The following is a 14,124-nucleotide window of genomic DNA, read 5'->3' as shown; positions in this document are numbered from 1 at the left end:
GAGCCACACAAGGGACCTGACACATCAGCACTAGCTACACTGGTCGTCCTCGTCTCCCAGACACCGAGTTTTAGGTAATGCGAGATCAGATCTTTTCCATCATTTAAACAAGTCCTCGAGTGTGCTCGGTCATTTCTCTGTCCATCTTTTTCGTATAAGTATGTGTCCAAAGTCTTGTCCCAACACCTCACCGTAACCACCATTTGAGCTTCGTCACTTTCTCGGCCCACGTATATCATTGGCCACTGGGCTTGCATCAGAACTTCATATAACCGATTCGCCCCTGTTTGCCCCGCAATCGAGTCGCCTCACAAGATGGAGAAGGATCCCCAAAATGGCGAGGAAGCGCCCTCCTTGAGAGAGGAGGGTATCAAGAAAGATCAAGATTACAATGACGCCGATAATAAATCCGACGAGACAGAAAAACCCGTACCCAGGCCAGAGGACGCCCCCAGAGCTGAAGCTCCAAAACCCACTGGAACTGGACCGGTACCAAATGGCGGACTTCAAGCATGGCTTCACGTCCTGGGCGGATTTTTTCTGTTCTTCAACACTTGGGGTATCATGAATGCCTTCGGTGTCTTTCAAACTTACTACGAATCCGGAGCACTTTTCACTGAATCCTCATCCAATATATCCTGGATCGGAGCAATCCAATCATTCATGCTGTTGACAGTCGGATTCTTCTCCGGCCCGCTATACGACAAAGGCCATCTCCGAATCCTGTTGATCGTTGGCAGTTTCGGCATTGTGTTCGGACACATGATGCTCAGTCTCTGTCACACTTACTGGCAAGTACTTCTCGCCCAAGGATTCTGCGTGGGAATCGGAGCCGGATGTCTCTTCGTACCTTGCGTTTCCATTCTCCCAACATACTTCAACACGAAACTCGGGCTAGTCGTCGGTCTCGCCACGGCAGGTTCCTCGTTCGGCGGCGTCATCTACCCAATCGTCTTATACCGACTCATCGACAGTGTCGGTTTCGGTTGGTCTGTACGAGTAATCGGCTTCATCGCCCTCGGGACTCTTGTCCTCCCAATAACGGTCATGAAGATGCGCGTCAAGCCGCCAAAAGCAAGAGCACTTATCGACTGGTCCGCATTCACGGACGTTCAATTCGTGCTGTTCACGATCTCCACGATGATCGGCTTCATAGGTGTCTACGTCTTGTTATTCTATCTCTCCTTCTTCGCGGAAGAACAGCGGATAACAGACACGAACCTAGCGTTTTATCTTGTGCCAATCTTCAACGCAGCGTCGTGTTTCGGTCGAACACTACCCAACGCTCTTTCAGACAGAACCGGACCTTTCAACATCGTCGGTCCCGGTGCTGCGATCGTCGGGACGTTGATTCTCTGCATGATTGCAGTGAAAAATATCGCAGGGGTTGTCATCATCGCCATACTGAGTGGATTCTTCAGTGGTGTTTTCATTGCGATGCCGCCTGTCTGCTTCGTCGCATTGACCCAAGACAAGACAAAGATTGGGACGAGGATAGGGATGGGCTTTAGCATCATTGCTTTTGGAGTGTTGGCTGGTGGGCCCGGCGGCGGTGCTATCTTGGGCAAAGTTACCCCGTTGAACTGGCATGGACTGTGGATCTTTGGTGGTGTCACGCCGCTTATTGCCGCGGTGTTATATGTGGGACTGAGGGTGCAGAGGAGCGGGTTCAAGGTCAACGTGAAGGCTTGATTGATACTTCTTCATACTTGACAGTTTGGTTCACATATTTTGATAAAATATCATGAAGTTTGGAATGGATTCGAGATAAAATGGGCATTTGCATAGCATTGGAGGGGGACTGCATATTGGAAATGGCAGCATAAACACTGGACGGGCTTTATTATCGTATATACGGAGCGCTGGATCTGTAAGGAAAATAATTTAGAACAGATAATTGTATGTATTTTGACCCGGGACATTTGCAACAACTGAATACGTTGTACTCGAGTAATATTGCCTCATCTACTTTATGGGGACAACACCATAACTTAGCGACCCAGCCCCTGAGAGGTGGATGTTTAGCGATGGGGTGGGGTAATGCGGGGTAAAACTTCCCCATGCTACACTGTAGTGACACCCATCCAGGCCGCATCTACAAACAAAATCTCATAAAAATCTCCCGAGGATTATTATCAGGCAAAGGATCAGACAAGGTTGGCTAGTGGGGGTCTCAAGGCTTGAGATAATCAGTAAATGAGATCGACATTTCAAATGAGGACAGAAATAACAAGCAGAACTCTGCTTCCATGTTACAAGGAGATTCTGAGACTTGATAATTTGGCAAGTAGTTCAGCATATTGTTTTGGCTTACTGTGAGCCTAGTTCAAGATTTATTTCACTTGAATGCTGCTTCGATGAAAGCCATTCTGAGAATGAAGGCCAGAATTTCAAAAGTATGTGCAGTGAGGAGATCCGTTGATACTAGGTTGCCGTAAACATACACATGGCTCGTACACTACCAGAGCTGGAGCGCGTCCAGATAGGCCTTGGGACGGGCAATTCGCCAAAGAATGGCCATAAAAGATGTGGCTTTCAGTCATCGCAATCATGAGACGAGGCTGGCGCACCCCCATCCAACTCTTCAAATCATAATATGTTGAATCCTCCAATGTTCGTGATGCGTACTTCCCATTTTGTTTTTCCCCTTTCACATACCATCATGGAGTAGTAGTCACCAGCTCCCATGCACATTCTGACAGCTTCCTCAACGCCTCCATGATCGTTTTCGCCTCCTTTTTACCTTCTGCAGAATTTGCATCGGTCATCCACTCTCGTAAACGCCCTCCCACTTCACGCCTGAGCCTTTTCGCCTCTTCCACAGATCTCAGCTCGGCCTCAACCCTCCTCATAAATATACTGTCTTTTCCATGGCTCTTCGGTGCTTGTTCCACGACGAGAATCATGATCGCATGGACTGAGTTGATCCAATCGAAATCTTCGATCGCACGGTGAAGCTTAGGCTGGAGTTTCGCATCCCCAGCTGAGGCTTTGTTGGCCAGAGGCGAACGTGTTGAGATTTCTTTGAGTAGTCTAGCGATGCTAATCAATCGGATGATACGTACCGGGTGGTGTGGTTGTGGGTAGTTGTAGACATCGCATTCTAGAAACAAGAAGAGAAGGATTACCAGTGCGTCGAGCCAATCGCGGCCATCGAGGTAGTTCAAGTATATCTCGTGCATGATCTTAGGGACTGGGTGGAGCGCGAATTCCCCCCTGTCTGGCTCACACGCACAGGCGGCTTTCTTGAGCACTGGGGTCTTCGCCCCTGGGTATGTGTTCATTGTTTGGCTCTGCTGGAGATAGCTGGTCGCCTTGCTGAAGTCAATGGGACAGCCACCCCCGACATTTGTTCGCTTGTAGCGGCTCACGAGATTTTCAGCGTTGCGGGTCAGAGAGTCGCTGTTGCACAGCAAGTCAACTCTCCCCTCTGCCTTCGGAGCGTAGCGCAGGAATGTGGAGTACGGACTCTCGTCTTTGCTGCACTTCCCGCATTGACAGTCGAAGAAGTATCTCTGTTTGAGGTTCGTTTGTCTTGACGTCCGGTCCTCCGTGGCGGTAATGTAAGAGATGAAGACTTGCTCTCCTTCTCCAATTGATTCCAGTGCCCGCAATGCTACAGATCGCCCATTAAACACGACTACAGCATTCGGACTGCATGAGTGATTGGCTAGCGCCAAGATAGGCTCAAAGCAGAGCCCAACCGGGGTATCATCCGCTAGCGTAGCACGAAATGCATTGGTGATCATCTATACATGTATCAGCACGTATTTCTATATCCGTGGAAAACGGCGTACATACCCGGCAGAGAACCTGGATGGCAAGCTCTATCCGATCTTGCGGACTCTTCGAAAACGCAACAGCACCCTGAGCCTGAAGCACAATGTCGTCCCACCGCTTTCGATTCATCTTCAAGTTTTCAACATGGGATTCAAGGGCCGCCCACCGTGGATTCAAAGAGGCGCCATGCTGGTGCTGAAGGAGGAGTTGGATCAAAGCACGAACAGGTGTTGGGGGAATGTCTGGCAGGCTCTTCAGAATGGGACATTCTTTCAGGTGCCCGGCGAGCCAGTCCTTCTTATGGCATTCGGAAGAACAGTACCGCGGGACTTTGCACGCGCTGCATCTCTTGAGTGGTGGAGCGTCTTTAAGCGGCGAGGCCTCAATTAGGCAGAACGAGCAGACTTTGTCGAGCGCCTCTTTTTCCACTACCAGAAGATAAGGAGAAGAGAGCTGGATGATGACATCGCCGATACCGATATCTTGGCTCGCTGCAAGACCACTGCCGGCAATTGGGTCTTTTATAACGCTGGTGTTGTTGATGTCCATGGCTGTTGGTAACTTGGTCCAACGGGTGAGAGATCCGAATGACTGCTCTGCTTGGGAAGAATGGGAAAGCCGACGATCTTCCGAGCGATGTTCGTTCCCCCAAGAACGGATTTGGGTGTGGCTCGGAAGATTTGTCAACTTTGTTGCATATTGTGGCGTGCTGTATGAAGGAGGCCTCGTTGAATAAGGTCGGAAAGAGCAAAGGACGTCAAAATGGACATGTCACGTGATGGACCACTCTTCGCCCCTTTTTGGAAGGAAGCGAGGGGGAGTAAACACACTGGATTAGCTTCTCCTCTCGTCCTTTCCGTTTTTGGAACGCCTCCGGAAGGGCGCGTGGAGTTGCATACACGAGCGTCTCAGTCGATCGTCTGATCTCTTAATTAAGATACGCTATTCAACCCTCACCTCGTTCCACACGGTCCACTTCCTCTCCCAAAAATATCCCGAAGGTCGAAATCTGAGCCGAGTTTTCTGAGTTGTCATACGAGTTACCATTAGATAAGTATTAATAATGCAAGATTACCGGTATATATCTACGTTTACAAGTGCATAACACACTAGCATCAACTTTTCAGATCCTACTCTTGCCTCGCTTCGACGAATATTGCTGGGACTTTCTATGTCGTGACGCAGTCCGACCTCCTATTGACACAGCGCATTCCTCTCTCTACCCAGCTACGGAACACTGCTCCAAGTTGTGCCACTGGCAAGGAGCGCCGTCACTGTGTTGATTTGCGTGAAGGTCTGGCTTACCATCAGTGTTGACTGTCATTAAAACATCAGCCATTTGTAAAAATCAACTGATGAATGTTTCCAGCTTAAAACTTACTGTAGCGTAATTATAAGAAGGAAGGTAGACCGCCGCAGATGGCCCTACACACCCACACCACCCCCGAGTATACGCGTGCAGGAGGACTATGGAGGCAATGCCAGGTGGGATGCTGGCTTCGTTAGATGTAAGGAAAAGGAAAAGCGGCAGGGGAGGAAAGTATTTGAAAAGAAACACCCAGCACCAGTCGCCTTTAATGTTTATCGCGCCTCCAAGCACGGGGCCTGGACCCATTGCCAGGACGAGGGCGAGAGTCGATAATGCCATGTAGGTGGGCCACTCGCGCTTCGGAAGCAGCTCGAAGGACATGACGACAGCAAGAGCGTAGCATCCAGAGGCTCCGATGCCTTGGAATGCCCGGAAGGCAATTCTGATCCAGAATCTTTGCGTTAGTCAATGTCTTAGGAAACGGAGCAAGCCTCCCTTACAACTGAGTGATCGTTTGACTCGCTCCGCATGCACCTGAGAATATCACAAAGGTGCTGGCGGTGCAGAGAAATCCCAATTTACGCCAGAATATATCGCTGAATTTGCTCTAAATAATGAGAAGCCCCTGCTTTCTCGTAAGGGACTTAATCGTGTCTGGTTGTTAATGGTGGAATAGTGGGGACCAAGTCGTACAACGTATGTAAGCATATACGCTTCAATAATCCACCTACTCTTACTGAAATCCCCCAAGTCGTTGGCGATGGTGACGAGAGAAGTGCTGACTATCGTCAGCTCCATGTTGACCAGCCAGAGAAAAGTGCATAACCTCAGAGAGGAGAAAACAGTCAGCGCATGTCAAGGAGCGGTGGGTGTGTGTGGTGACTGACGAAAGAGGAATGATATTCCTTCGCCAGCCAGTGATATAGATATACGGATCCTCGTCACCAACATTTACATTCTCTTCTTCCCAGATACTTCCTCTCTCAACCCGCCCACTCATCAAAGATACCTCAACAGCGCGTTCTTGCTTGCTCCTTCGAGCAAGACCAAGATTCCTAGACTTCTCGCTCGCTCCGACCGTTCGCCTCACATGCCCCACTTCCCGACTGCTTGAAGCATACATTTCCGTGACCGCCCCCGACATGCCGTCTGGATTAAAATTTAAAGCAAAATCTGTGGGTTGATATCCCGTATCGAATGTTGGAGAGAATGGAAGGGGTTGAGAGTAAAGGGCGGACTTGCTGGAGATTCGCACTTGGCCTTACCCGTGCGGAGGCGCCTACCGGCTTCCGAGGGATTGCAACTAGAGAAGACATCCCGGACAAAAGGTGCGTTTGGATTGTTTTGGGTTCGAGTAAGGTTGGAAAACAGCCGGCAAGGGGTTTTGGCTCAGAAAACTGTCCCATCTATTAAGAAATTGGATGGGAAGAGAAGTTTTGGAAAGTTCGGCCTGAGGAAACAATAAGATATTTAAATACCTTCAGTGCCCGATACCGAGGTGACAACTGATCATCCGAAGGGTGATAGAGATATACAACGCGTTACTTGATTTGCTAACCGTCATTTATGTACGTCAGCCCGTACCCGAATATAATATGCATGCTAGATGGACGAGTAAACGATCGTGTAAGCGTAGATGCTGTGCCCCATGGAAAGGAAGTGGCGTAAGCCAAAACATAATTCGCAGCCTCTCATAACTCTATCTGAAGAACCAGTCCTAAAACGGAAGTTCAGATACGGAAAGCTTGAGCTCACTTGAGCCGCTCCGTATTGCACGCAGGGCATCCGCCTTCAGAGAACGCAAGACAGATGCTCATCAATGTTCCATGCCGTGTTCGTTTTGATAATCTTTTCATGCTTCGTCAAGCTAGTAGCACTGCTATGATACACTTCCACAATGTTCCAGATAAGCTGGATCGAATCACCTCTCCCTCAACCATGCCATTCCACCATGTATGTTCATTTCCCAGCTAAGGCGATGTTCCAGAGTAAGCAGGAACATTTAATAGTTCAACTCTCCCGATCCACCACCCGCAACTGCATCCAAGTCCTCATAACTTTTCAAGCTGCGTCCTTGTACTGCCTCGCGTGGACCAACAGCCGCGCCACCTGCCGCGCCGTCTCCCCATCGTCCTGCACCGCTGCTAGCACCCCCACGTCTGGATCCAGGAGGCGGACTCAATCTTCCGTTCTCGCCGTAGCGTTGGTTGGGTCTCCTGTCGTATGGTCCCGCGCGGGTATTGTTCTGGTATTGTCTGCCTCCTCGGCGGATTGGCCCTGCACCGCGATTGTCACCGAAACCTGGTTGAACGGCGTTTGCGAAGAAGGGAGCAAAATGGCCAGGAGGACCGAATGCTTGCATTGGAGCCATGCCGTTGCCTAAGCCGAATTGTTGTAAATTGAAGCCGCGAGGAGTGCCGGCTGGCATCTGATTGTTTGAGGGAGGGAAGTGGCCATTGCTGTTAGCATCGGATCTTGATGGTGCGATGTGAGCGGGGTCGAGAACATAGGTATTGACGAGGTCAAACTGACATGAGGTTAGCTAAGCTCTGGGCTCGAAGATGTACCACTTACGTCTTTCTTCTTTTCCTCAAGCCAATCTGGATGACGCTTCTCAACATGCTTTCTCCAGAAGTGCTCCTCCTTGAAAAGCTTTTGACATTCTGGGACACGGCATCTGAACTTATGCTCATCCTCCTGCTTGACAAACTTGATCAACTCTACTTGCAAAGCCTCTTCGGTCGGCATGCCACCAAGCTTTCGAACATCAGCAGAATCAGGATCCAGGATTTGCATAAGCTTTTCTTCGAAAGTCTTGACCCAATTAAATGCGCGTTGAAGCTGTTGCTCGGCCTTTGTAGCTGTACCGTTTCTTTGGAACTTTCGATCACCCTCAGGAGAAAGTGCACCCGTGTCCATATCATCACTCAAATCAGTTCCGGATCTCTTCTTTCCTGGGAATGGTTCGCCAAGCGCGCTGGCTCGGGCTGCAACTTTACCAGCAGTGCTCAAGGTGTTGCGTGGTCGGCGAAGATGGCCTCCGGGACACTTCCGAGTGAGTTCGTGGATGGAGTCGCTCTCGAAGACACAGAAGAAACAGAAATTGAAGACTCGTCGAAGGTACTCGACCATAAGGTCAAGCTGCTTTTTCTTGACTAGAAGGTCCTCGTCGTCGACTTCGTCATCCAAAGCACCCTCTTCCTCTTCTTCCTCTTCGTCTTCAATCTCCTCGCCTTCATCCATAGCTTCATCGAGACCAATAAAATCACGATTCTTCTTGACTCTCTTGACAACGGGAGCAGTGACCGGTGGTACAAGCCGGCCTTGGCTCCGCAAGTCTTCAACCCGCTCTTCAATCTTCAATACGGCATTGAAATCAGAACCAAAGTCTTCTTCGTACTTTTGAACTAATCGCTGAGCAAGTTCGAGATCCTTCTCAATACGCTCTGGAGCGGAGAACAGATCCCAGAGAGCCTTCTTGCGAGGTTGACTAGGTGGAACATGTACGCCGACGTGGCAAGTGAAGTCTCCTCGAACCTCGTCCTTGACAGTTTTGCCATTGATTGCTTCTAAGGCCTTCTCCGCTGTCGATTGTGGAACCGGAGGAGCAAGTGGAATATCCCCGTCTTCATCCCTGACATCTGGCCGGTCAACAATTGGAGCAATTTCTGGGGCGGGATGGAGCATGACCCAACCAATTCGATGGTACCGCTTGCTGGGGTTCGGATCACTCAAACTCAGCCATTTGAAACCTCCTTCGTCTTCACCTAGATGTTCCTTGCAGAAAGCCTCCAGATTTTGTCGGCTGACGTGAGGGGCAATGGTTTTAATCAGAAGAGTCGGCTGGAAAGCGTTTTCATCTCTGATATCACTTCCTCGGGAGGGGACAAGATCGCCAACGCCAAGAACCTCATTCGCAGCAGTTGTCTCTCCCTCTTCCTTCTCAATCACTCCACCTAAACCATTGCTTTCACTCTTGGGTATGCCTTCCAATGAATACTCGTCGAAGGTGCCGGAGTCGAGATCTTGCTCCCATTGACTGTAATTGCTTCGTCGGAACTCATTGAGTTGCTTGCGTAAACCATCCCTGACTTCTGCAAAGTACCTCTCCAAGAACCACTGCTCGCCTTTATGCTCAGAGACAAAACTCCGTGCCATCTTTGCCTGGAGCTCTTCTTTGTATGCATCGTACGCGACTTGTATCTTGGCCTTTTCCTTGTCACGATCCTCTTGACTATCACGAGATCGAATAGGGCCTCTCTTGCCGGTTCTGGCCAGCTCTTTCTCTTCCTTGATCTTTTCATTTGTGCGCCACCATTCACCGAAGTATGAAAAGCCGACTTGGAAAGGTAGTGTAGCTGGGTCTGCTAGGGGATTGACTGTGATGGGAGGAGGGCCCGAGTCCTGGCCAGGAACATATCGATCAATATTGAGGGGACCTGGTGAGACTCGGCGTTCGCGGTCTCCACGATCTCTCTGTCTGGTATAATCATCCCTCGGAACTCGACCGGACGGCTCGTATCGATCAACGGTTACGGGGGAACGAGAACGGTCTCGGGTACGACGTCTATCGGCACCTGGCAAAGAGAACCGTAAGTACAATGGTCAATAAATTTCTAGAGATGCATGTGGGCAAGCAATATGCGCAATTTGTTAAGGACTGCGGTAGAAGAACGGGTAAACCGTTGCCGGCCCGATAATGGGAATGAAGATGGGACCGGCTGAAAAATAACGTTATGGGACGAAACATACCAGGAGATCTGCCACGGTAGAATGTATCCGTCCGAGGATTCTCGCGCTCGCTCGATCTGTATTCATCCCGTCCACTCCAGCTAGTGCGCTCGGGGGGGGACCGGGCAGAGCTCGACTCTCTGTAACCAGGGTAGGCGTCCATTGTACCAGAGGGTCGATAGCGATCGAGAACGCTAGGTGGTCGACTTGGCAGGCTGGGTAGGACAGACGCAATCCTTTTTGGAGGCTCGTAGCGTCCTAGCGAATGTCGTTTGTTAACCTGGTGAATGTGATTGTCGCAGCCGGGCGGGGACAACGAAGAAGCTGCTACTGCTGTTTGGCGCCATGATTGCCGTTAGATTGATTGTTCAAAAGAGAGGCAGGACAATGAGTGGAGTGAACAAGGGGGAAAGCGACGCAAGATAGTATGGTTTGTAGAAAAGAGGGCAGAAGTGGGAGGTCGGCGCCTATCAATCAATGGCGAACGACAACTGTCTGGTCTCCAATGTACCATAAAGAGTGGGGGGAATGGAAGGATTGAAGATGTGCAGGTGAAAGGTACGGAGGCGGGTAGTATTGTAGAAAGAAGGATGGACGAACAAGATTGAGTATATCCTCGCGCGCGGCGGTCCTCATCGCAGGCGGAGCTGGAGAGATGAGGAGGAGGAGAAGGACGGTTGAATGTTCCAGGCGGCGTGGATCTTTGAGCAGCCATGGCTTTGGCCGGGGGCTGGGACTGGGCTAATCGGGGGCGCGGGCGGTTTGGGGGCAAGCGCGACAGGGCGCGAGGTTGGGTGACAGGAGCATATGGCTCTGATTGGCTCGGTTCAGTCGACGGAGCGGAGGAACGCCCTTGCCCGTTTTGGACAAGCGTGGCGTCGATGAATGTACAGGGGTCCCTGGCCAGGAACGGTGCTCCCAACTCCAAGTTCCAAGGCAAGGCATGGGCTGATCCGCTTGAGCTCAATGGTACCACCTTCACCTTCTCTAGTACCATCGCTTTCTCCTCTCCCATCAAACAACGTTGTGTTCAACAGCGTAACTCCGTTGTACCACCAAGCACTGAACATTGGCAAGTGAGTTACTCCGTTTGTTTACACTGCGCTCCAAGTTATCCCTGGACAAAGCCATTCATTCATGTGAAGCGACGTCATAAGGAGGGGAAGCTCGAGTTGAGCTCAACCTCGACCTCCAACATCACACCATTCCATTGTTCTACTGAACCCCGAAACATTGAACCTCAGTTCTCAATTCTAACAACACCAATAGACCGCAACAATGACGACCTACATCCCATCCATCACGCTGCCAGCGATGGTCTTCCAGAACCCCGCAGCGTCAATCCTCCTCCCAATCGCCCTGGGAACAGCTGTAGGATTCTCCGTCCAGCGTAAGCTCTCCCTGCCGTCCCCGGCCTCTCAACGAAGCCGCTCCCCCCTCCTACCTGCATCTTCCAGCTAACACCCTCCCTCCAGCAAAAGAAACCCAAAAAACCTACATGGCACTCAAGCAACCCCCTTACCGCCCACCCCCTCAAGTCTTCGGCCCCGCTTGGACCGTTCTCTACGGCTTGATGGGCTACGCCGCCTACCGCGCCCACTCAACAGGAATGAACCCCCTTTCCTCCGCCAACCAACTCGTGCTCTTCAAGCAAGGCGCGACCCTCTACTCCGTGCAACTAGGCCTCAACCTCCTCTGGATGCCGCTCTTCTTCGTCGCCAAGCGGCCCATCGAAGCCACCGTTGACATCGTTGCCTTGACTGCTACGACAGGGTATTTGACTTATATCTGGGGGCAGTAAGTCCTTCCTTACCTCTTCCTTCCCCCCAAAACTCCCCCTCCGGAATCTCAAAAGCTGACTTCCTTGCCTCCCGCACAGAGTTGATCCCGTCGCTGGCTGGGCTCTCGTCCCATACCTCGGATGGTTGGGCTTCGCGACGTATCTCAGTGCCGGAGTTGGGTACTTGAATGGTTGGAATATTGCGGATAAGGAGGTTGACGCTAGTCCCGCGGGCAAGGGGACCAAGTATGTTGATGAGAAGGAGTAGATTGTTTTTGATTGTACGAGAATTGGGAAGGGAGTGAACCAAGCTGGTGGGGATATTGGGGGGAAGTGGATCGGTGCTCGGAATGGGAATTCGGAATTGGGAATGTGGGTGATTGACGGGGTTTGCGTTCGGCCTGTTCCGGTGTTTTGCTTTGCTTTTACTCAATCAAACAAACAGATTGGGTTTGTACATTGTTTTCCAATGCAGAATTCTCACCATTGTCCCAGCTCCAGAACGCACAATGTCAAATTGTCATCATTACTTTTTATTGTATTTCGAGCTTCTTGAGCCTATGCTAGCATTCTCTTTCTATCCTGCAGCACCGTGTTTATCGTCCCATTTCCTTGGAAACAATGCCAACCCAACCCTGTTTGAACGCCAGCTCCAAATTGCGAGCCATGAAACCATATGCTTCCCGTCTATTGAATATGCTCAGTTCGAGCATGTACGCTATGCACCAAAAATGCTCAATGATAACCACCCATGTCTCATATAATAGTGGGTCCCCTCCCTTCGCAGCTCTTCCATAGTAAAGAAAAATAATGGCCAGCGAACTGATCAAGACAGATGCAAGCCCCCCTTCAACGCATCAAAAACGACAAAAATCAACGCCGAACTGGGAACGCTCCTCGCAACCGTGATCCCGCACCCGCGATACAACCCCCTCACCCCATACGCCCTCCAGATCGCCCTCCCTTCGTCCCAGAACCTGACCTGAGGAGCTGTCGAATTTGCGGCTACGGTCTGCATGCGTGATTTGATGGTGTCTGCCGGGAAGAAGAGGAAGTTGTAGGACATTCCTGCGGAGGCGCCTGCTAGGGCTTGCTGGTAGAGTGGGAGAGGGGCGAGGTCTGGGGAGGATTGCGTTGTGGGGAGGTTTTGGGGGCTGGGGATGGAGGTGGAGGTGGAGGGCGAAGATTGAAGGGTGAGTGGAGTGGATCGCGAGTTCCAATGCCGGAAGAGCTGGGATACGGTTTCCTTCGATCCGAACCAGGCGGCGCATCCTCCTGTTTCCCGGATCAGGGTTCCTAGCTGTCCGTGCCAGAAGCCTCGAAGGCCTTGGTGCCGGAATACTTCTTTGATTACGGCTAGTGGGCGTGGTGCTACTGCTACTGTCCCTGGGGCGGAGGCTGGGACTTGGATTTTGCATTTCACCAGTTCGACGGGTGTGAGTACTAAACTTGTAAATGCACCAGAGATAGCTCCCGTAAGCCATAAAGCGGAGAGTGGAAGAGGTTGTTGGCGGGAGTAGAGGTTGGCTGTGAAGAGGAGTTCTCGACCGACGCGCTCCCAGAAGAATAAAGAGGATGTTTCCAGCGCGGCACCGACGAGAGGGGCGGAGATGCCGCGGTAGAGTCCTAGAAAGCCGTCCGAACGGATGGATTGGCGGAAACAGTCGAGGGGGCCGGTGTACCGTAGGGGAAGGACGTCAGGTTGCGATTGGAGACGCACTTTCACGGTGTCGAAGGGGTATTCGATGTATTTCCCTGCTACGCCAGCGATCTGGGGGCGTGTTAGAGAGGGAAGGGGGAAGTGAGGAAGTTGGGGAGGAGAGAAGTGTGGGGAGGAAAGGTTGGTGAAGTGAGAGAGGGGGGGCGTACGGATCCATATATGACATCTTCTATAGCGTCCATGAGTGCTTCCTTGCTTTTGACTGTAAGAGAAGGAGCGGGAGGGCTTTTGGGAGCGAAGTCTGCGGTTGTTGCTGTCGCCATCTTTCCAAGGTTTTGTAATATGGAGGAGCTTTCTCCGTGATCGGCGGGGTCAAAATGAACGAGGTATGTTCTCTGATGATTTACAGCTTCGTCTCTGCGAACAGCTTGAACACACCCTGCAATGAATCTCCTTTTCACTCGGCTCAACCGTTGGTGGGTGTGTTGGTGTATTTAAACCAGGTACTCAGCACTTCGTTTTATGGTTGCACAACGCCCGCCTTGTGCACGGTAACGAGCAGGAAGAAAACCCCGTGCAACAGGCGTTGGAAGGCGGGGGAGCAAGAAGGCGAGTGCACCTCTTGCCTTGGCTCAAGCCGCCATCGGATTTTGTGTTCCAAGAGTGGAGTGGAATGTGGACAGGGAGAGGGCGAGGTGTCGTTGGAGCCCTTTATCGAGAGTGCTATCGAGGTAACATTTCGAGGGGCGGTCAAGGCAATTTGGTGGGGCGTTTTCGAGGGAAACCACGCATGACACGTATTTCGTGCGTGGTAGTTCGATGTACGAAGAGGGGTAGGTGCTATGTGGGCTGTGTTCGAGCTTT

The 14,124-nt window shown here is 51.2% G+C and overlaps 6 protein-coding genes across 6 annotated transcripts; 2 read left to right on the top strand and 4 right to left on the bottom strand.

Annotated features, from left to right (window-relative positions):
* The first annotated feature begins 116 nt into the window (after nt 1–116).
* On the top strand, nt 117–1,949 carry K444DRAFT_622437 (MFS general substrate transporter). The gene has a single exon (XM_024882099.1). It carries the CDS (start codon nt 316–318, stop codon nt 1,690–1,692), a length of 1,377 nt encoding a protein of 458 aa, XP_024726723.1. The 5' UTR covers nt 117–315; the 3' UTR covers nt 1,693–1,949.
* A 434-nt stretch (nt 1,950–2,383) lies between these two features.
* On the bottom strand, nt 2,384–4,499 carry K444DRAFT_657742 (SET domain-containing protein). The gene is made up of 2 exons (XM_024886188.1): nt 3,802–4,499; nt 2,384–3,749 (listed from the first exon to the last, which is right to left on the bottom strand). The coding sequence occupies exons 1-2, from the start codon at nt 4,327–4,329 to the stop codon at nt 2,661–2,663; spliced, it is 1,617 nt and encodes a 538-aa protein (XP_024726722.1). The 5' UTR covers nt 4,330–4,499; the 3' UTR covers nt 2,384–2,660.
* A 410-nt stretch (nt 4,500–4,909) lies between these two features.
* K444DRAFT_577030 (MFS general substrate transporter) lies at nt 4,910–5,887 on the bottom strand (the record flags this gene model as incomplete). Its single annotated transcript, XM_024877559.1, has 4 exons — nt 4,910–5,097; nt 5,162–5,531; nt 5,590–5,696; nt 5,786–5,887. The coding sequence occupies 4 exons, from the start codon at nt 5,885–5,887 to the stop codon at nt 5,008–5,010; spliced, it is 669 nt and encodes a 222-aa protein (XP_024726721.1). The 3' UTR covers nt 4,910–5,007.
* Nucleotides 5,888–6,852: 965 nt separating this feature from the next.
* Nucleotides 6,853–9,983, bottom strand: K444DRAFT_577028 (putative zinc finger protein; the record flags this gene model as incomplete). The annotated part of the gene is made up of 3 exons (XM_024877558.1): nt 6,853–7,616; nt 7,664–9,666; nt 9,833–9,983. 3 exons carry the CDS (start codon nt 9,981–9,983, stop codon nt 7,092–7,094), a joined length of 2,679 nt encoding a protein of 892 aa, XP_024726720.1. The 3' UTR covers nt 6,853–7,091.
* A 775-nt stretch (nt 9,984–10,758) lies between these two features.
* On the top strand, nt 10,759–12,010 carry K444DRAFT_622434 (TspO/MBR-related protein). The gene is made up of 4 exons (XM_024882098.1): nt 10,759–10,896; nt 11,090–11,210; nt 11,296–11,617; nt 11,700–12,010. The coding sequence occupies exons 2-4, from the start codon at nt 11,099–11,101 to the stop codon at nt 11,866–11,868; spliced, it is 603 nt and encodes a 200-aa protein (XP_024726719.1). The 5' UTR covers nt 10,759–10,896; nt 11,090–11,098; the 3' UTR covers nt 11,869–12,010.
* Nucleotides 12,011–12,426: 416 nt separating this feature from the next.
* K444DRAFT_548512 (amino acid transporter arg-13) lies at nt 12,427–13,583 on the bottom strand (the record flags this gene model as incomplete). The annotated part of the gene is made up of 2 exons (XM_024876379.1): nt 12,427–13,371; nt 13,470–13,583. The coding sequence occupies 2 exons, from the start codon at nt 13,581–13,583 to the stop codon at nt 12,427–12,429; spliced, it is 1,059 nt and encodes a 352-aa protein (XP_024726718.1).
* Nucleotides 13,584–14,124: the final 541 nt, after the last annotated feature.

This window comes from Hyaloscypha bicolor (assembly GCF_002865645.1).
Source record: "Hyaloscypha bicolor E unplaced genomic scaffold K444scaffold_189, whole genome shotgun sequence".
Taxonomy (NCBI): Eukaryota; Fungi; Ascomycota; class Leotiomycetes; order Helotiales; family Hyaloscyphaceae; genus Hyaloscypha; species Hyaloscypha bicolor.
The sequence above is the reverse complement of the archived record's forward strand: the minus strand, read 5'-3'. Positions and strand labels throughout refer to the sequence as shown.